This window comes from Xenopus tropicalis, chromosome 5 (genome assembly GCF_000004195.4).
Source record: "Xenopus tropicalis strain Nigerian chromosome 5, UCB_Xtro_10.0, whole genome shotgun sequence".
Lineage (NCBI taxonomy): Eukaryota > Metazoa > Chordata > Amphibia > Anura > Pipidae > Xenopus > Xenopus tropicalis.
The window spans coordinates 8,015,083-8,036,720 of NC_030681.2; the positions used below are offsets into that span (position 1 = coordinate 8,015,083).

Below are 21,638 nucleotides of genomic sequence, written 5' to 3' on the forward strand. Positions count from 1 at the left end.
AGACTCAGTCCATGTACGACCACCTTTAGATATGGCAAAGAAGAGGAATTTGAGAGACAATGGCGGCTGGTTAATGTGGATATTGTACTGGCACCAAGGGAAAACCCTTGTGTTTTTGGACTATTGCAATGTCCAGATAAAGCCTGCATCAGCTTCAACATGTGTCTTACCCTTCGTCTTTGGGGAGGTGTGAAAATCTGTGTAGCGACGATGCACGTCGGCCTAGTATCTATTGGATTAAACTTTGCAATCACTATTACATATTTAGCCAGACAGTTTGGCTGACTTTGATCACCCTGCCCTACTATGTGGGTGCGTTTGGCAAGGTACAGGGCTGTTAGAATATCAGGGGTGTCTGACTCAGGTGTTGCTCTCATGGGTCCATTGCTGACCAACATCTGGCAAAATACAACCTGACTAGCTCATCTGTGGCAGTATTATTATATAATATACCGTTTGGTAATTTCCCTATGGGAGCTTAGTGATGCAATTTCTGCCACAACTCACTAAAACTTGTATATTATAATAAAAAAAAGTATCCTCTGTGGTAAAATATGGGGATATTAGAAGTCACCTTGGGAGTTCCATGACTTGTACAATAATATCCCTATATGTTACAATAGGGGGTACTTTATTCGCTATATATTATAAGTAACCCCTTGCGAACTTATAATATCCCTATATGTTACAATAGGGGGCACTTTATTCACTATATATTATAAGGAACTCCTCGGGGGCTTATAATATCCCTATATGTTACAATAGGGGGCACTTTATTCACTATATATTATAAGGAACCCCTCGGGGGCTTATAATATCCCTATATGTTACAATAGGGGGCACTTTATTCACTATATATTATAAGGAACTCCTCTGGGGCTTATAATATCCCTATATGTTACAATAGGGGGTACTTTATTCACTATATATTATAAGGAATTCCTCGGGGGCTTATAATATCCCTATATGTTACAATAGGGGGCACTTTATTCACTATATATTATAAGGAACTCCTCGGGGGCTTATAATATCCCTATATGTTACAATAGGGGGTACTTTATTCACTATATATTATAAGGAACTCCTCTGGGGCTTATAATATCCCTATATGTTACAATAGGGGGCACTTTATTCACTATATATTATAAGGAACTCCTCGGGGGCTTATAATATCCCTATATGTTACAATAGGGGGTACTTTATTCACTATATATTATAAGGAACTCCTCTGGGGCTTATAATATCCCTATATGTTACAATAGGGGGTACTTTATTCACTATATATTATAAGGAACCCCTCGGGGGCTTATAATATCCCTATATGTTACAATAGGGGGCACTTTATTCACTATATATTATAAGGAACTCCTCGGGGGCTTATAATATCCCTATATGTTACAATAGGGGGTACTTTATTCACTATATATTATAAGGAACCCCTCGGGGAATGTAAATGTGAGTTTTACTGTAAATACCAGAGCGCCAGTAGCGTTCCAGCAATAATGCTCCACAGAATCCCCACAGCCCCCTCTCAGGGACACAACCACTGTGGGATGATGGGACTTGTAGTCCAGAAACAGCTTCAAGCCTCACTTTTAACGAACTACAGGTCCCACCATCCCACATAAAGCCCCTGTGAGAGCCGCTATACCCGGCGGTGCAACCCCGTCCCGTTACTATGAAGGGGGCGCGCCTGTAAGATTTCTTGGCCGCGCACAAAATGGCGCCTGAGGCGGGTACGCGCACGCACTGTTTGTCACTGACGTCACGTTCTCGCCCAGCAACGCGATCCGGAGCCCGAATGGCGGCGCAGAGAGGGGAGTTCAAACCGAGCGGAGGCTTCCCCAGCCCTTGAGTCCCTGGGAGGCCGCCATGAAGCGCATGAAATCGGTCAGGAGCCCCGCCGGGCCCGGGAATGAGGCGGAAGAGGCTCGGCCGCTGGAGCTGCTGGCAGAGGAAGAAGGTGAGAGCCGGGCTGCTCCTGTCAGTAGCGGGGTGAAGGCTCCATAGGGAGCGGGCAGGCTGCCGGGAACTCGGGGTGCGAGTGGCCCTTCTATTCGCTGGTGGTTATTATACAGGGGCCCCCGGTCCCAGCAGCCCTGTCTTCTCCCAGCGCCCTGCTGTGTGTGTCCCTTACTCTCATATCCCTGCCCCTGGGTTCCCTGTGTTATGGGCCCCCAGCCTTCCCCCTAATGGCAGTCACTGGGGGGCCCAGCCTTCCCCTAATGGCAGTCACTGGGGGGCCCCAGCCTTCCCCTAATGGCAGTCACTGGGGGGCCCCAGCCTTCCCCTAATGGCAGTCACTGGGGGGCCCAGCCTTCCCCTAATGGCAGTCACTGGGGGGCCCCCAGCCTTCCCCTAATGGCAGTCACTGGGGGGCCCCAGCCTTCCCCCTAATGGCAGTCACTGGGGGGCCCAGCCTTCCCCCTAATGGCAGTCACTGGGGGGCCCCAGCCTTCCCCCTAATGGCAGTCACTGGGGGGCCCCAGCCTTCCCCCTAATGGCAGTCACTGGGGAGCCCCAGCCTTCCCCTAATGGCAGTCACTGGGGGGCCCCAGCCTTCCCCTAATGGCAGTCACTGGGGGGCCCAGCCTTCCCCCTAATGGCAGTCACTGGGGAGCCCCAGCCTTCCCCTAATGGCAGTCACTGGGGGGCCCCAGCCTTCCCCTAATGGCAGTCACTGGGGGGCCCAGCCTTCCCCTAATGGCAGTCACTGGGGGGCCCCAGCCTTCCCCTAATGGCAGTCACTGGGGGGCCCAGCCTTCCCCTAATGGCAGTCACTGGGGGGCCCAGCCTTCCCCTAATGGCAGTCACTGGGGGGCCCCAGCCTTCCCCCTAATGGCAGTCACTGGGGGGCCCCGCCTTCCCCCTAATGGCAGTCACTGGGGGGCCCCAGCCTTCCCCCTAATGGCAGTCACTGGGGAGCCCCAGCCTTCCCCTAATGGCAGTCACTGGGGGGCCCCAGCCTTCCCCCTAATGGCAGTCACTGGGGAGCCCCAGCCTTCCCCTAATGGCAGTCACTGGGGGGCCCCAGCCTTCCCCTAATGGCAGTCACTGGGGGGCCCAGCCTTCCCCCTAATGGCAGTCACTGGGGGGCCCCAGCCTCCCCCCTAATGGCAGTCACTGGGGGGCCCCAGCCTTCCCCTAATGGCAGTCACTGGGGGGCCCCAGCCTTCCCCTAATGGCAGTCACTGGGGGGCCCCAGCCTTCCCCTAATGGCAGTCACTGGGGGGCCCCAGCCTTCCCCCTAATGGCAGTCACTGGGGGCCCCAGCCTTCCCCCTAATGGCAGTCACTGGGGGGCCCCAGCCTTCCCCCTAATGGCAGTCACTGGGGGGCCCCAGCCTTCCCCCTAATGGCAGTCACTGGGGGGCCCCAGCCTTCCCCCTAATGGCAGTCACTGGGGGCCCCAGCCTTCCCCCTAATGGCAGTCACTGGGGGGCCCCAGCCTTCCCCCTAATGGCAGTCACTGGGGGGCCCCAGCCTTCCCCCTAATGGCAGTCACTGGGGGGCCCCAGCCTTCCCCCTAATGGCAGTCACTGGGGGGCCCCAGCCTTCCCCCTAATGGCAGTCACTGGGGGGCCCCAGCCTTCCCCCTAATGGCAGTCACTGGGGGGCCCCAGCCTTCCCCCTAATGGCAGTCACTGGGGGGCCCCAGCCTTCCCCCTAATGGCAGTCACTGGGGGGCCCCAGCCTTCCCCCTAATGGCAGTCCACTGGGGGGCCCCAGCCTTCCCCCTAATGGCAGTCACTGGGGGGCCCCAGCCTTCCCCCTAATGGCAGTCACTGGGGGGCCCCCAGCCTTCCCCCCCTAATGGCAGTCACTGGGGGGCCCCAGCCTTCCCCCCCCTAATGGCAGTCACTGGGGGGCCCCAGCCTTCCCCCCCTAATGGCAGTCACTGGGGGGCCCCAGCCTTCCCCCCCCTAATGGCAGTCACTGGGGGGCCCCAGCCTTCCCCCCCTAATGGCAGTCACTGGGGGCCCAGCCTTCCCCCCCCTAATGGCAGTCACTGGGGGGCCCCAGCCTTCCCCCCCCTAATGGCAGTCACTGGGGGGCCCCAGCCTTCCCCCCCCTAATGGCAGTCACTGGGGGGCCCCAGCCTTCCCCCCCCTAATGGCAGTCACTGGGGGGCCCCAGCCTTCCCCCCCCTAATGGCAGTCACTGGGGGGCCCCAGCCTTCCCCCCCCTAATGGCAGTCACTGGGGGGCCCCAGCCTTCCCCCCCTAATGGCAGTCACTGGGGGGCCCCCAGCCTTCCCCCCCTAATGGCAGTCACTGGGGGGCCCCAGCCTTCCCCCCCTAATGGCAGTCACTGGGGGGCCCCAGCCTTCCCCCCCTAATGGCAGTCACTGGGGGGCCCCAGCCTTCCCCCCTAATGGCAGTCACTGGGGGGCCCCAGCCTTCCCCCCCTAATGGCAGTCACTGGGGGGCCCCAGCCTTCCCCCCCTAATGGCAGTCACTGGGGGCCCCAGCCCCCTAGGGTCCTGGGGCCCCAGCCTCCCCCCTAATGGCAGTCACTGGGGGGCCCCAGCCTTCCCCCCTAATGGCAGTCACTGGGGGGCCCCAGCCTTCCCCCCCTAATGGCAGTCACTGGGGGGCCCCAGCCTTCCCCCCCTAATGGCAGTCACTGGGGGGCCCCAGCCTTCCCCCCCTAATGGCAGTCACTGGGGGGCCCCAGCCTTCCCCCCCTAATGGCAGTCACTGGGGGGCCCCAGCCTTCCCCCCCCTAATGGCAGTCACTGGGGGGCCCCAGCCTTCCCCCCCTAATGGCAGTCACTGGGGGGCCCCAGCCTTCCCCCCCTAATGGCAGTCACTGGGGGGCCCCAGCCTTCCCCCCCTAATGGCAGTCACTGGGGGGCCCCAGCCTTCCCCCCCTAATGGCAGTCACTGGGGGGCCCCAGCCTTCCCCCTAATGGCAGTCACTGGGGGGCCCTCAGCCTATCCCTAGTACTATCTGTAAGGGCCACCTTCTTCCTAGTCACTGGGCTATGGGGCCCCCAGTACTTACTGTAAGGGCCACCTTCCCAGTCAGTGCAAAAGACACAGATTCTCTTGTTGCCCAGGGCAGGGTTTGTGTTGGTTACACAGTAATGGTCCAGCCCTGCAGTCTGTTGCTAGGGCTCAGCCAATCACAGCGGGGTATATCTCACTCACACCATTGTATCCCTGTGTTTATCTTCATCCCCCGGGGCCCAGAGCCCTGCAAACCAATAGGAACATGGGGGCACTTGCAACTGACCCTTTGAAATACTGAGTGACAGGTTGCCATTGTAGGACCAGAACCCGTAGCCGGATTTTCCCACTCTGTAGCCTAACTTTCAGTACGATGAGACAATTTGCAGTTGGTCTTTTTTTCAGCAGCTAAGTGGTTGCTGGGGATACAGTTTACCTTAGCAACCAGGCTGTGGTGGAAATGAAAAGGATATAAAAATCTATGCAAGTTTCTTATATATATATTAATGATGACTTTTTGTTAGTTTTAAGCATATATATATATCAGTGCAATTGATATTGGGATATTGGGAAGTTGCTTTGAATTACTTTTTTTGCCAAAAACAGTTTGTGGGTTAAGTTCCCCTTTAAACCCCCCTCATCAGACTTACATGTTACTTCTACAGATAGATGAGCTGATTAGATTAAATCTGCCTGAAGTCAGACAATTCTTCATTTTCTTTGTTTCAGATTCCTCTGCCAAAGCGCTGGTCAGTTTGAAAGGTAAGAGAATGATTGGTCTCTTCATATCCCTACTGCAGAGAATGTCTCCGGAGGCGGGGGTTCCTGGTCTCCCACTGTCCTGTATGTTTGTATTTATACATATGGGTAGGGGGTGCCATAGTGTTTCCCTTAGACAGTACAGTATGGGGGTACAGCTTATTGTGTGCCCAGAACATTCCTTCTCTGTATATTTGTATTTATACATATGGGTAGGGGGTGCCATAGTGTTTCCCTTAGACAGTACAGTATGGGGGTACAGCTTATTGTGTGCCCAGAACATTCCTTCTCTGTATATTTGTATTTATACATATGGGTAGGAGGTGCCATAGTGTTTCCTTTAGACAGTACAGTATGGGGGTACAGCTTATTGTGTGCCCAGAACATTCCTTCTCTGTATATTTGTATTTATACATATGGGTAGGAGGTGCCATAGTGTTTCCCTTAGACAGTACAGTATGGGGGTACAGCTTATTGTGTGCCCAGAACATTCCTTCTCTGTATATTTGTATTTATACATATGGGTAGGGGGTGCCATAGTGTTTCCCTTAGACAGTACAGTATGGGGGTACAGCTTATTGTGTGCCCAGAACATTCCTTCTCTGTATATTTGTATTTATACATATGGGTAGGGGGTGCCATAGTGTTTCCCTTAGACAGTACAGTATGGGGGTACAGCTTATTGTGTGCTCAGAACATTCCTTCTCTGTATATTTGTATTTATACATATGGGTAGGGGGTGCCATAGTGTTTCCCTTAGACAGTACAGTATGGGGGTACAGCTTATTGTGTGCCCAGAACATTCCTTCTCTGTATATTTGTATTTATACATATGGGTAGGGGGTGCCATAGTGTTTCCCTTAGACAGTACAGTATGGGGGGTACAGCTTATTGTGTGCCCAGAACATTCCTTCTCTGTATATTTGTATTTATACATATGGGTAGGAGGTGCCATAGTGTTTCCCTTAGACAGTACAGTATGGGGGTACAGCTTATTGTGTGCCCAGAACATTCCTTCTCTGTATATTTGTATTTATAGATATGGGTAGGGGGTGCCATAGTGTTTCCCTTAGACAGTACAGTATGGGGTACAGCTTATTGTGTGCCCAGAACATTCCTTCTCTGTATATTTGTAGTTATACAAATGGGTAGGGGGTGCCATAGTGTTTCCCTTAGACAGTACAGTATGGGGGTACAGCTTATTGTGTGCCCAGAACATTCCTTCTCTGTATATTTGTAGTTATACAAATGGGTAGGGGGTGCCATAGTGTTTCCCTTAGACAGTACAGTATGGGGGTACAGCTTATTGTGTGCCCAGAACATTCCTTCTCTGTATATTTGTATTTATACATATGGGAGGGAGGTGCCATAGTGTTTCCCTTAGACAGTACAGTATGGGGGTACAGCTTATTGTGTGCCCAGAACATTCCTTCTCTGTATATTTGTATTTATACATATGGGAGGGAGGTGCCATAGTGTTTCCCTGAGACAGTACAGTATGGGGGTACAGCTTATTGTGTGCCCAGAACATTCCCTCTCTGTATATTTGTATTTATACATATGGGTAGGGGGTGCCATAGTGTTTCCCTTAGACAGTACAGTATGGGGGTACAGCTTATTGTGTGCCCAGAACATTCCCTCTCTGTATATTTGTATTTATACATATGGGTAGGGGGTGCCATAGTGTTTCCCTTAGACAGTACAGTATGGGGGTACAGCTTATTGTGTGCCCAGAACATTCCTTCCTTTTTATATGTATACGAAGAAACTCCTTTCTTTTCTAATTGTATTGTTATTGTTACAGAGGGGGGTTTATCAAACACTTGGAATGAGAAGTACAGTTCCCCGCAGAAAACTCCCAACTGGAAGGGCGGCATAATCTCCGCTAATGAGACGGTAAGTAGCTTTAGATTTGTTCATTAAAGGGAAATGCCCCGGGGATGGCTCAGCCATGTATAATAATAATAACCACGTGCTGTTACACCTACCAGCCCTACAAGCTATCAAAGCGTAGCCGCCTTCTCTCTGATGAGGATGAACGCCAGCTAACTACCCGCTCACCCAAACGGAACCCAAAGACTACTGTGGTGCCTCAGGCAAGTAATCGTGCGCTACACTGTATTGAGTAGTTTGTTCATAGAGTCCCCACAGGAAAAGAGAGGCTGCCCGATGTCTCATCAGATGAAATATCTAGAGCTGGAGGTACAAACACAATGTTTTATATTATGGGATTTCACTTTATATCCAGTTATGTGTACTGAGAATGCCCTGAAGAACAGCGCCACTTAGTGGCAGGTAAATGATAGCATGCAGTAATTGTGTTATACTATACAGGTATGGGACCTGTTATCCAGAATGCTCGGGACCTGGGGTTTTCCAGATAAGGGATCTTTCCATAATTTGGATCCCCATAACTTAAGTCTGCTAAAAATCATTTAAATATTAAATAAACCTAATAGGCTTGTTTTGCCTCCAGTATGGATTAATTATATCTTAGTTGGGATCAAGTACAGGTACTGTTTTATTATTACAGAGAAAAGGGAATCATTTAACCATGAAATAAACCCAATAGGGCTGTTCTGCCCCCAATAAGGGGTAATTATATCTTAGTTGGGATCAAGTACAGGTACTGTTTTATTATTACAGAGAAAAGGGAATCATTTAACCATGAAATAAACCCAATAGGGCTGTTCTGCCCCAATAAGGGGTAATTATATCTTAGTTGGGATCAAGTACAGGTACTGTTTTATTATTACAGAGAAAAGGGAATCATTTAACCATGAAATAAACCCAATAGGGCTGTTCTGCCCCCAATAAGGGGTAATTATATCTTAGTTGGGATCAAGTACAGGTACTGTTTTATTATTACAGAGAAAAGGGAATCATTTAACCATTAAATAAACCCAATAGGGCTGTTCTGCCACAATAAGGGGTAATTATATCTTAGTTGGGATCAAGTACAGGTACTGTTTTATTATTACAGAGAAAAGGGAATCATTTAACCATGAAATAAACCCAATAGGGCTGTTCTGCCCCAATAAGGGGTAATTATATCTTAGTTGGGATCAAGTACAGGTACTGTTTTATTATTACAGAGAAAAGGGAATCATTTAACCATTAAATAAACCCAATAGGGCTGTTCTGCCCCAATAAGGGGTAATTATATCTTAGTTGGGATCAAGTACAGGTACTGTTTTATTATTGCAGAGAAAAAAGAAATCATTTTTAAAAATTAGAATTATTTGCTTATCATGGAGTCTATGGGAGACAGCCTTTCCATAATTCAGAACTTTTTGATAATGGGTTTCCAGATAAGGGGTCCCATACTTGTATTTATTTAACCCGCAAGTGCGCACAGTGCTTTACACAAAGGGGTACAGCTAATACATAGAAGACTGTGAGAATAAATATGTAAGGATTTTCAGTACACATTAGGAATGAGGTTCCTGCCCCAAAGCTCTTGCAACCTACAATATTCATTTGCATGTTAATAAATAGGATAAGGAATAAAAAGCAACAATAATAAAATTGTAGCCCCACTGCGCAATAGTATTTTGGCTGCCGGGGTCACTGATCCCCATTTAAAAGCTGGAAAGGCTCAGAAGACAAAGTCACATAATTCAAAAACTATAACAAATAAATAATAAAGACCAATTGAAAAGCTGCTTAGAATTGGCCATTGTATAACGCCAACACAGCCACTAGACAATAAACAGCCACTGTTCCAGAGTCTGGGTCTAATAGGTTGTCTAATTCAATGTGAGATTTAATGTTTTTTTTACCCTACATTGAGACATGACATTTATGAAGCTAAAAGTTGCCTAGTTCCTGAGCAGTGTCTGAATAGCTTTTCTCCATTGCCTCCATCTAGAAGTTCAACGTTACATCGACTACCCCAGTGAAGAAAGCATCTCAGAAAATCGGCTACAGGTTACGGAACTTGCTGAAACTCCCTAAAGCGCACAAGTGGTGTATATACGAGTGGTTTTATTCAAATATAGACAAGTGAGTGCTTCCATTGATTCTTTCCTTTCAAGGCAGGTGGGTTGGTTTGGCAGTAAAACGTGGAGGGCATTACATTCAGCCAATACACGAGCCACCTTCGGCTGATATTGAGAACCATATTCTGTAGTTACAGAGCTTTCCCATTGATTTCTACTGGGGCCAACAATTTTCAATGCTTTGTTTATTGTAAAGGGGAAATTTAGTGATCTGTCTCAACAAAGGTGACATTTTTCCCCCTCTTTCTCATTAGTCCCTGTTCCAGTGGAGCTTACAGTCTAAAGGTCCCCATACACGGGCCGATTATTGCTGCCGATATCGGCCCGTGTAGGGGCAGAACCGAGGGGCCTGGCCGACCGATATCTGTCCTGAAATTGGCCAGATATCGATCGGCCAGGTTAGAAAATCCAGTCGGATCGGGGACCACATCGGCTCGTTGATGCGGTCCCCGAACTGACTGCCCCATTGCCGCTTGCAGAATTCGATCGTTTGGCCCCAGGGCCAAACGATCGAATTCGCCTACATGCCTCCCCGATATCGCCACCCGTAGGTGGGTATATCGGGTGGGATCTGCCCGTGTATGGCCCAATCAAACTCGGGACCCCAGCACTTGAATGCTACCTGCTCCCCCACATATCTGCTATGCACTTTTATCCAGCTGCTTTCCTCTCTGTCTCTGTTAGTACCCAAATTCTTCAGAATCAAATAACCCAGTGTTTCACTAGTTTAGGGTTACAGATTTACTATATTTCTGCAAGAACCCAGCTCACAGATGTTTTGGGGTGTTCTAAGCTAGGCCCTCTAATGTAGAAATATACAGAAATGGAATATTCTGTGCATATATCTAGCTATACCCTCATCTCTACTGTTTAAAGGTGCCCATACACGGGCCGATTCTAGCTGCTGATATTGGCCCCTTAGACTGATTCGGCAGCTAATCCGGCCCGTGTATGGGCTCTACCAATGGGCCTGCCCGACCGATATCTGGCCTGAAATCGGGCAGATATCGATGGGGCAGGTCCCCAAACTGACCTTGCCTATACCCTTCGTTATAATTCGATCGTTTGGCCCCAGGGCCAAACTACCAAATTAGCCTGGACTCTCCTGATATCGCCCACCCGTAGGTGGGGGATGTCGGGAGAAGATCCGCTCGCTTGGTGACATCGCCAAGGGAGCGGATCTGAAGGTGTATGGGGACCTTAAAGGAACAGTAACACCAAAAAATGAAAGAGCTTTAAAGTAATAAAAATATAATGCACTGTTGCCCTGCACTGGTAAAACTGGTGTGTTTGCTACAGTAACACTACTACAAGTTATATAATAAGCTGCTGTGTAGCCACGGGGGCAGCCATTCAAGCTGGAAAAAAGGAGAAAAGGCACAGGTTACATAGCAGATAACAGATAAGTTCTGTAGAATACAATAGTGTTTTATCTGATATCTGCCATGTGCCTGTGCCTTTTTTCCTTTGAATGGCTGCCCCATGGCTACACAGCAGCTTATTTATATAAATTATAGTAGACTTTCTGAAGTAAACACACAACTTTTACCAGTGCAGGGCAGCAGCACATTATATTTTAGTTACTTTTATACACTTTAATTTTTTGGTGTTACTGTTCCTTTAAGGGTCAAAACATTCTTTGCAAATGTAATTGCTATTGAAATCAGTATTTGTTTATCACTTATCTGTTTCTGGCTCTTGAAACAATGTTGCAGTAATTGGCTTTTCTCAGCTCTAATTATCAGCTGACTTCTGTAACATTGTTTCTGGAGTAGGAACCATTAGGGCTCTGGTACACGGGGAGATTAGTCGCCCACAACAAATTTCCCTTGTTGCGGGCGCCTAATCTCCCCAATATGACATCCCACCAGCGAAAATGTAAATCGCCGGTGGGATGGCATATGTGGCGGCGCGATCGCCAAAGTTGCCTCTCTAGGCAACTTCGCCGATTTACATTTTCGGTGGGATGTCATATTGGGGAGATTTGTCACAGGCGACTAATTTCCCCGTGTACCAGAGCCCTTAGTGCAGAAAATAAACAGCCAATCGCTGCTTTCAATAGCAATTACATTTCCAAATAAATTTAAACCCTTGTAAAGTACAATTAGTGCCTACTGGGAGATTGCTTCGAATTCCTTTTTCACTGGTGATGTTGCCCTTAGCAACCTATCATATCTTTGCTTTTGTTTTTTAACTTGTAAGTGACTCTTCAAATCTAATTGCTGATTGGTTGCTAAGGGCAATATCACCGGTGATCTTTGTCTGTTAATAATTACGCCCCTTTCAGTTTTTTGCTTTGGATTTGTGTCAATGTTTGTTTGGTAATTAATGTCTCAAATCTATATACATATTTTGTTAACAGGCCATTATTTGAAGGCGATAATGACTTTTGTGTTTGCCTAAAAGAATCTTTTCCAAACCTTAAGACAAGAAAACTAACAAGAGTGGAATGGGGGAAAATAAGACGGCTAATGGGGAAGCCACGAAGGTAAGTGTTGTTTCCCTCAAACTCCGCACAATATAACATGTATGTTGTACACACGTCTTGATGCCCTGCATTACTGCTGCAAGTCTATAAAGTCACTTGGTGCTTATGTATCCATAGATGTTCTGCTGCGTTTTTTGAAGAGGAAAGATCTGCTCTGGAGCAGAAGCGGCAGAAAATAAGGCTCTTGCAGCAGAGGAAGGTAGCGGATGTGTCGCAATTTAAAGATCTTCCAGATGAAATACCCTTATCATTGGTGATTGGAACCAAGGTTACAGGTGATGCCCCAACTGCCACCCTATCAATCTCAGCCACCTGTCACTCTGTCTGCACCTTGTACAAAGTATATGTGTCATCCTCTCTGGCATTTTAACATCCTAACTTTTTTCCTCTTTACAGCTCGGTTGCGAGGTGTTCATGATGGATTATTCACTGGCCAAATAGACGCTGTAGACACACAGAATTCCACATACAGGGTCACCTTTGATAGGACTGGACTTGGAACTCATACGATACCAGACTATGAAGTTCTGGTGAGTCCACCCTTCTATTTATATTGTATATGCAGCACTGTACAGTTTTACAGTATGGAAAGTACACACATGGAGGACAACATCATAATAAATAAGTATAAATATTCAGTGATATAAGTGCCATGCAGTTAAGGACACATTGGGAAGTATTCCCTGCTTCATAGAGCTTACAGTCTAAGGGTGATGGCACACTGGGCTACTAGTAGCAGCTACTTTTTCACTGCTACTAATCTCCAGAAAATCCCCTGCCATAGACAATAATGAGAATTGCCTCTGCTAAAACACACGTAGAGACAATTATCAGTAAATGATCAGCATTGTCTATTTTAGTAGCCACAACAAATAGCTGCTACTAGTAGCTCCATGTGTCCTCTCCCTAAGGGAGACAGTCTCCCAACTTTTTCTTAAATGGAGGTGTACTAACATTTGGAGAGTTTGTACCAGTGCCCAAACTCGGCAACCAATCAGATGTTTTCTTTATTAATTGTATTGATTAGTAAAGAATTCTGTCAGGGCAAGGTTTATTACTGATGGGTGCTATGGGTTCTAGTGCTGGTGCAGAACTCCCTAGTTTTACTAAATGACTCCCAGTGTGTTTTGGCAGTGTTGGGTTTAGCGGTGACAAATTGTATTTTTATTCACTGTTTTGTCTGTCAGATAAAGTCAGTCTTGCAGCACTGAAATATCAAAACACAGATATTAATTGTTTTCAACAGAGCAACGAACCCCATGAAACAATGCCAATCGCTGCCTTTGGACAAAAACAGAGGCCCCCCAGAATGTTCATGACTCCCCCTCGATCGAGTTACACAGCCATCCAGTCTCCTGTAATGGTAAGTGCACTCTGTTCCTTCTTCCCATCAAGGCTGAATTGCCTTTATCTGTTGGTTACATCTATCAGTCCTTCTTATCATCGTTTATTTATATAGCGCCAGCAGGTTACACATTAAACAGAAGTCTGACAGTCATTTAATAAACACGGGTTAGAGAATAAAACTGTATATTGATAAATCGGGATACAGACTGTCAGTGGGTGTAGCAGCAAGCCAAATACCTGAATTCTATGGGACTCCAAACACAGGGGTTTAATGGTGAGACATCACTTTGTAAGAGGCAAATACGCCTAATGCGGGACAGTACCTTCTCTCTCTCTCTCTCTCTCTCTCTCTCAGGGACTTGTAAATAAGTAACCTGTGTAATTATAGTTTATTTGATATGGCTGCCCGTATGTATTCAACATGTTGGCTTGAATGCTTTGCATGTGTAGCTGACCATATTGAATCCCAGCCTTTTGCACACACCCATATACAGTTTCCTTTCTGTTTCATACTGTCTGAGTGCAGTCTTCTTGACTGTATAAGTATGAGAAACACCTTGATTTTGCTACTTGCTACAAGGCCAGCCTGCTTACCCATGATTCATTTGGAAAAAGTCACATGACCCGACAAATGACAAAAATGCTAAAAATGAGGAGTAGCTTATGCTATTCTTGCATTTTTTCCTGGTTAAACAGTGCATCAAACTGCCATTAGTCACGGGCCATCAAAGGTTACAACTGGACTAGTTTGAAGGGAATATTCACCCTATTGGTATATAGGGTCCAGCTGCTCAAGCTTCAAAGCCTTCAGCCCACAGGATACTCCAAAACAAAATACTTTAAAAATGAGAAAAACAAGGCTGGCACTAAAGAAACCAATTAGACTAAAAGTGGTGCAGTTAAAACATAGTTTTATTTAAAGAAAAAACATCTTAAACGTGAACAGCCTGATGCGTTTTGTGCCTACAACGGGCACTTACTCGTAGGCTGTAGTGTATTCTACCATGTGATATTCGCCCAGGCTGTAGTCTTTCCATAATGCCTCACTTCAGCCAGAAAAAAGATGCAGTGGCCAAAACACAATATTCTTTAAGCTTTCTGGGCCTTTTACATCATTACATGTTATATTTTGCTTCCCTTCCCCCATGTAGGAGAGTGATACGTTACTGGGACAGTCCCCTTGGAAAGCAAAGATCTCCAGCTCAGACACAGAGACTATAGGAGGCTTCCCGGTTGAATTCCTTGTCCAGGTGGTAAGTGGCACTTTCCTATATTCTCTCACAGTAGGTGATAGAGCTCACAGCTGCAAGACAGATAATGGAGACATAATTATGTAAAGTAAGTTCTACTGTAGTTTAAAAAAAGGCTTTTGTCCATCAGGTTCAACTTTTTAACCAGGTAAATCTTATGTAACTAATCAGGAGAGAGGCAGAACCCCATCTAAAGTCTCTCCAGTTGCCCCAGCAGGGGTAAATAATGCTTCCAAAAGGGCCAGCCTCTGAAGCAGCGTTGGACTGAGTTCATTTCTGCAACTTTCTGCCGCATCACAAACGGCCGACAGTTACTGAAATGAACTTTCACAAATGGCCGACAGTTACTGAAATGAACTTTCACAAATGGCCGACAGTTACTGAAATGAACTTTCACAAATGGCCCACAGTTACTGAAATGAACTTTCACAAATGGCCCACAGTTACTGAAATGAACTTCCTGCCACATCACAAACGACCTCCAGTTACTGAAATGAACTTTTACAAATGGCCCACAGTTACTGAAATGAACTTTCACAAATGGCCCACAGTTACTGAAATGAACTTCCTGCCACATCACAAACGACCTCCAGTTACTGAAATGAACTTTCACAAATGGCCCACAGTTACTGAAATGAACTTTCATAAATGGCCGACAGTTACTGAAATGTACTTTCACAAATGGCCCACAGTTACTGAAATGAACTTTCACAAATGGCCCACAGTTACTGAAATGAACTTTCATAAATGGCCCCCAGTAACTGAAATGAACTTTCATAAATGGCCCCCAGTTACTGAAATGAACTTTCACAAACGACCCCCAGTTACTGAAATGAACTTAGTCCTGCACTGATCCAGCCAGGGACAGTGAGATACAGGCATAAAACGCCCCCTGCTGGATATGTGATGGTTATTGTTCTAGAGCAAACTGAGCATTTTTTGTTAGTTTCTTGCTTTAATCCTGAGGTCGGCAAGAGCATTCCCTCCAGAAACACAAGAGATGGTTTTCTAAATTTCGTATTGGTCCTTTGCTGGTAGCACCACATGTGATTGTTGGGTTTATTATCTTCCTGTATGAGTATGGGCCATGCTTCTATCATTCTCTTTCCCATCATGCTCAGTCAATCAGACACTCTGCACTGACATTAGACGAGCACTCTGAGTAAAACTCTTTCCTTGTATCTGCAGACCAGGCTGTCCAAGATCCTCATGATCAAGAAGGAGCACATCAAGCTGTTACGTGACATGAACACAGAAGCAGAGAAACTGGTGAGACTGCATTTTCCCATGTGCACTCTGATGCCTAAACCGTTACTCTGTATACATAGCTGGTTCAGTGGGAGAAGAACAAAAGTTGTAGTTATATGGAAGTGTATACTATGTGCAGGGAATACAGAGGCAAATTGGTCTGGGCAGGATTAACAGTATCTCTTTTAATATGGTTATTCTGTTAATAATAATATACTGAATGTGTGATATAATAAGTATACAGGAAGGGGTAAGGGAGTATATATTATAGGGTGTGTTACTTGGATGCTACGGGCCTCCCTGCTGAAAAATCTTCTAAGGGGGCCCGGCACAACCAGTCCCCCCTCCCAGCCCTCTCGTGCAGTACTTATGGCCGACCAGTCCCCCCTCTCGTGCAGCACTTATGGCCGACCAGTCCCCCCTCTCGTGCAGCACTTATGGCCGACCAGTCCCCCCTCTCGTGCAGCACTTATGGCCGACCAGTCCCCCCTCTCGTGCAGAACTTATGGCCGACCAGTCCCCCCTCTCGTGCAGCACTTACGGCCGACCAGTCCCCCCTCTCATGCAGCACTTACGGCCGACCAGTCCCCCTCTCGCGCAGCACTTACGGCCGACCAGTCCCCCCTCTCGCGCAGCACTTACGGCCGACCAGTCCCCCCTCTCGCGCAGCACTTACGGCCGACCAGTCCCCCCTCTCGCACAGCACTTACGGCCGACCAGTCCCCCCTCTTGCGCAGCACTTACGGCCGACCAGTCCCCCCTCTTGCCCAGCACTTACGGCCGACCAGTCCCCCTCTTGCCCAGCACTTACGGCCGACCAGTCCCCCCTCTCGCGCAGCACTTACGGCCGACCAGTCCCCCCTCTTGCGCAGCACTTACGGCCGACCAGTTCCCCCTCTTGCGCAGCACTTACGGCCGACCAGTCCCCCCTCTTGCGCAGCACTTATGGATGACCAGTCCTCCTTTTCGCGCAGCACTTATGGATGACCAGTCCTCCTTTTCGCGCAGTATTAATGGTGCAACCAGTCTCCCCTCCTGGGCCACTCAGGCAGCATTTACGCCACTTTATTTAAAGGTGGGAGAGGGGCCAGGGAAGGGGCAACCATGGGGTCTGCTGTATATATAGTTACGCCACTAGGTGCGATCTGAAATAAAGGAAAACTCTCCCATGTGTATAAAACCATTATGTTAACAGTAACTGCAGTTTCTGTATTGATATATGTAATGATATATATGCTTATCGCTCTTTGCAGAAATCCTACTCTTCTCCCATTAGCATTGAATTTCAGAGGAGATACGCAACCATTGTTCTGGATTTGGAGCAACTTAATAAGGACCTTAACAAAGTCCTACACAAGGTCCAGCAGTACTGCTACGAGGTGAGTCCGCCTGTGGTGCTCTTACAGCCCTGTAGTACCTTCAAGCTGTCGCTCTTCAACTCTTGCTGCACTTCCCAGAATCTCTGGACCTGGACAAACATTCTGTCTTGTTGTCCCCTTTAGAGGACGTCAACACAAAAAATTATTCTTTGCCCAGTAAAAAGACAACATACTTAACTTTGCAATATGCATTCTTTACAAATTTGCAGGGATGCACCGGAACCAGGATTCAGTGAAAATTCTGCCTTTTTCAGCCAGATTCAGTATTCCCCATGTCCTTCATGAAGGATTCGGGGTTCAGCCAAACCCAAAAATAATAGATTCATTGCATCCCTACAAGTTTGTAATGGTTTTTAAGTTGCTATTTTGTCTGTCCTTTGACTTTTGGAACATTATAACACAACCCAGCAGATTGACAGACCTGTCTTTGCTGGAGGAGGAGACTGGCTTTTGCAATATTGTTTAAAAAATCATAACCAGACATTAATTAAATGCTGCAATGACATTTACAAAGAACATTTAAACCACCACATTTTTTTAATAAATTCCTTTAGGGAAAAAAATGTTTTTTGGGGCTGATTTGTCCTTTAATGAATCTGTACTATTCATTGATTTTCTGTACTTTAGAGATTATTCTTATCCAAATAGGTTTTATAAAGCCCACATTAGTTATTGATATATTGCAATATTTTTCCTTTTCACCAGTTGGCTCCGGATCAGGGGCTTCAGCCGGCAGATCAGCCAACGAGTATGAGGCGGCGGTGTGAGGAGGATGCCCGGCAAATGGTGCGGAGAGCCAATACTTCATCCACAGGGCAGCCGTGTGTACAGAACGAGAGTCTAACGGAGCTCATCTCCAGGCTCACTGCTATCCTGCTGCAGATAAAAGTAAGATGCCAGGGGATCCCTGCTTATGGCCTTCCTGCGCCTTTAGAGCCAAGCTTTATTTCAGGGCAGCCATATCATTAAAGCTGTAAAACAGGGCTACAGTGCAGTAACAGCTCTGATTTATAATGGCAACATGTATAGTAGAGCTGCTCCTAATTAATGAATGCTGACTCCTTTTGGGCAAACACAGACATGCCGTCTGGCAGCACCACTTCAGTACCAGCCCACAGAGACGCGCAGATACTCCATGTTACTATACATACATGGAAGAAAAAACGTACTTATAAATATTAAAATATTGATTGAATATTGAAAATCAATATTTTCCCTTCCCTTTGTACCTTATAGGTGTTCATTGTTACATCAGTGATATTGTTTGTAAGGCACTGACAACATTTCAGTTGTTGGCAGACTGCAATTCCCATAATCCTTTCTGTGCCGCAGGTGACATGTAGAGTAAAATTTCAGCCTTGGGGAAGACGTATTACAGCTGATCTTCTGCTTTTTTCCTTTAGTGCCTCGCAGAAGGAGGGGATCTCAACTCCTTTGAGTTCAAATCGTTAACAGATTCAATAAACGACATAAAGAGCACGATCAGTCCTTCCAATATCAGGTACAGGTCCCGTTCCCCCGTGGACAAGACTGCCCCCTTGTGGCTGAATGTGCCCTATTGTTCTGCAGTATGTGTCCCATTATTTCTGTTATCATCTCCCAACCCTGACGCCTCATTTTTACCATTGCAGCTGTTTTCAGAACAACGTCGAGATCCATGTCGCTCACATTCAGAGTGGCCTGAGCCAGATGGGAAACCTCCATGCGTTTGCTGCCAATAACACCAACAGAGACTGAGCATGGAACAGGGGCGCCTTGCTGCGGCTAATGACTCTGCTTTGCTTTTTGGACAAGAAGAACCCCTCGTATCTCATTAACGAGCCAGCATTACTTACCCCCAAGCCAGTTTTTAAATATTTAAAATGAATAAATTCCCTTTGGGAACAGTGAAATGTATCCTGCAATCCGATTGGTACCTAGCAGAAACGGAACGAGTGATGCCAACGAGTATGGCGAGCATTCGAGGTTGGAATTCTCTGCTCTCTCCCAGTGGTGCTCTGCCTCACAGTGATAGGATAAGATTCACCACATTCGCTTCGCTTGCTCAACGGAAGCCAAAATCCCTGCTGACAAGTCACCTATACTCGATACTGGTGTAGTTGAAACCCGTGCGGCAGCACCAGTATTGCCATCACCGCTCAGCCAGAGACGCCTGTCTGCAAACACGGAACTTCTTTCAACGTCATTCTGCCTAGAGATTTCACTGCTCACGTTTTATGAACTTCATTCATTGTCGTTTATTTGCTTAACTTTTAAACAAAAAGACCCGTTTGGTTCTTTTTTTTTTTTTTTTTGGCGACCGCTAATTGCACAGTGCTGCATACGCGTGTATCCTAGCAACGTTCATCTTGTACAGATTGTGTATTGGGTTGTTTAATATAGGAGATATAATAATTATAATTGTCGTTCTAGGCGCTAGACGTAGAGAGGCGTTTCTGAATTTTCAGAGTATTTTTTATGTTCATGTACAAAGGAAATCTTTTCAAACTGAATACATTGTATAGTTTGAAAGCGAAACGTAGCCATGGCCCGGTGTCCTTATTTCTTATTGGCCGTACTCATGGTTAGGATGCCCTGGGCTTAAGAGCTTACTCAGCCCTCTTACCATTCTCTCTCTGTAAATCACAATACCATGGAGAAGGCATATGGCAGCATAGGGGACTGTTAAATCCCACAATACCACCTTGTCCTTATTGCTCAATGATAAATATATGCTGCTGCAATGCACGGTATTGACACTAGGGGGAGCAGGAGTACAGCGCTTGCACATAGACTTTCTGTGTAACATGTCATGCCTACGGGGCTAATATTCCAGGGTCAAAAAATATATCTTTTTATGTGCATTGACTGTTGACGGACCAGATCCTGGAACTGGGCAGGCAATTGGGCACCCCAGAACTAGTGCCAATGGCAGTAAACCAACCAAAGTGGCAGACTCCCTACTATCCTGCTCCCAGCAGGCTTCAGCATATTCCCAAGGTATAAAGGATGCTGGGAGATGTCTAGAAACATCAGGAATTGGGTCTTAAAGCCACAGGGTCCAAAAGGAATGCGAGAGAGTCCTCCAATCAGAATATTGTTTGACAATCTTGTTGATTTAAGAATAAATTGGGGTGCCCATGTCAGAGTGCTTGGGGCACAGTCTTAGGGAAGCTTTATGTCCCCGGTCATTTGGGTTCTCCTTAGTTATACTTGTTATTACAACGCTGGAACTGAGCCATTTGCTCTCACAAAGGTGGGCAGTAGGGGCAGATAAAGGAATATACATAGAATGTGACTGCCCTGTCAGCTAGATGGCGCTGTGCTCGCTCATAACTGAAATAGCCTCCCGACAGGATGTTCAATGGCAGGAGTTGTAGTTCGGCAACACCTTAAATAATATTACTGTGCTTGGTTCTGCATGGTGATCATTAGCTTGTATTATAAGGGATAATGTACCCCCTACTGTAAATGATAAGGATATTAGCAGTCACTGAGGGGCTCTGTGCCCATATAAAGGCACAAGGCTGCAGGCTGAGTTATACAGGGAACTCTGAGTATCACTCATGTATTATAAGGGATAATGTACCCCCTACTGTAAATGATAAGGATATTAGCAGTCACTGAGGGGTTCTGTGCCCATATAAAGGCACAAGGCTGCAGGCTGAGTTATACAGGGAACTCTGAGTATCACTCATGTATTATAAGGGATAATGTACCCCCTACTGTAAATGATAAGGATATTAGCAGTCACTGAGGGGTTCTGTGCCCATATAAAGGCACAAGGCTGCAGGCTGAGTTATACAGGGAACTCTGGGTATCACTCATGTATTATATGGGATAATGTACCCCCTACTGTAAATGATAAGGATATTAGCAGTCACTGAGGGGTTCTGTGCCCATATAAAGGCACAAGGCTGCAGGCTGAGTTATACAGGGAACTCTGAGTATCACTCATGTATTATAAGGGATAATGTACCCCCTACTGTAAATGATAAGGATATTAGCAGTCACTGAGGGGTTCTGTGCCCATATAAAGGCACAAGGCTGCAGGCTGAGTTATACAGGGAACTCTGGGTATCACTCATGTATTATAAGGGATAATGTACCCCCTACTGTAAATGATAAGGATATTAGCAGTCACTGAGGGGTTCTGTGCCCCCCATATAAAGGCACAAGGCTGCAGGCTGAGTTATACAGGGAACTCTGAGTATCACTCATGTATTATAAGGGATA

At 46.8% G+C, this 21,638-nt stretch overlaps 1 protein-coding gene across 1 annotated transcript; it reads left to right on the forward strand.

The window, feature by feature from the left end:
* Positions 1 to 1,685: 1,685 nt before the first annotated feature.
* Positions 1,686 to 19,940, forward strand: lin9 (lin-9 DREAM MuvB core complex component). Its single transcript, XM_002941131.5, has 15 exons — positions 1,686 to 1,963; positions 5,681 to 5,713; positions 7,515 to 7,606; positions 7,702 to 7,806; positions 9,582 to 9,715; positions 12,074 to 12,199; positions 12,317 to 12,474; positions 12,596 to 12,729; positions 13,446 to 13,562; positions 14,698 to 14,799; positions 15,985 to 16,065; positions 17,298 to 17,423; positions 18,129 to 18,311; positions 18,827 to 18,924; positions 19,055 to 19,940. The coding sequence occupies exons 1-15, from the start codon at positions 1,873 to 1,875 to the stop codon at positions 19,158 to 19,160; spliced, it is 1,686 nt and encodes a 561-aa protein (XP_002941177.2). The 5' UTR covers positions 1,686 to 1,872; the 3' UTR covers positions 19,161 to 19,940.
* Positions 19,941 to 21,638: the final 1,698 nt, after the last annotated feature.

Coding starts and splice junctions, on each gene's coding strand:
- lin9 (XM_002941131.5), top strand. CDS start 1,873: ATGAAGCGCATGAAATCGGTCAGGAGCCCCGCCGGGCCCGGGAATGAG. Junction 1,964..5,680: donor GCTGCTGGCAGAGGAAGAAG/GTGAGAGCCGGG, acceptor TCTTTGTTTCAG/ATTCCTCTGCCAAAGCGCTG. Junction 12,475..12,595: donor GATTGGAACCAAGGTTACAG/GTGATGCCCCAA, acceptor TCCTCTTTACAG/CTCGGTTGCGAGGTGTTCAT.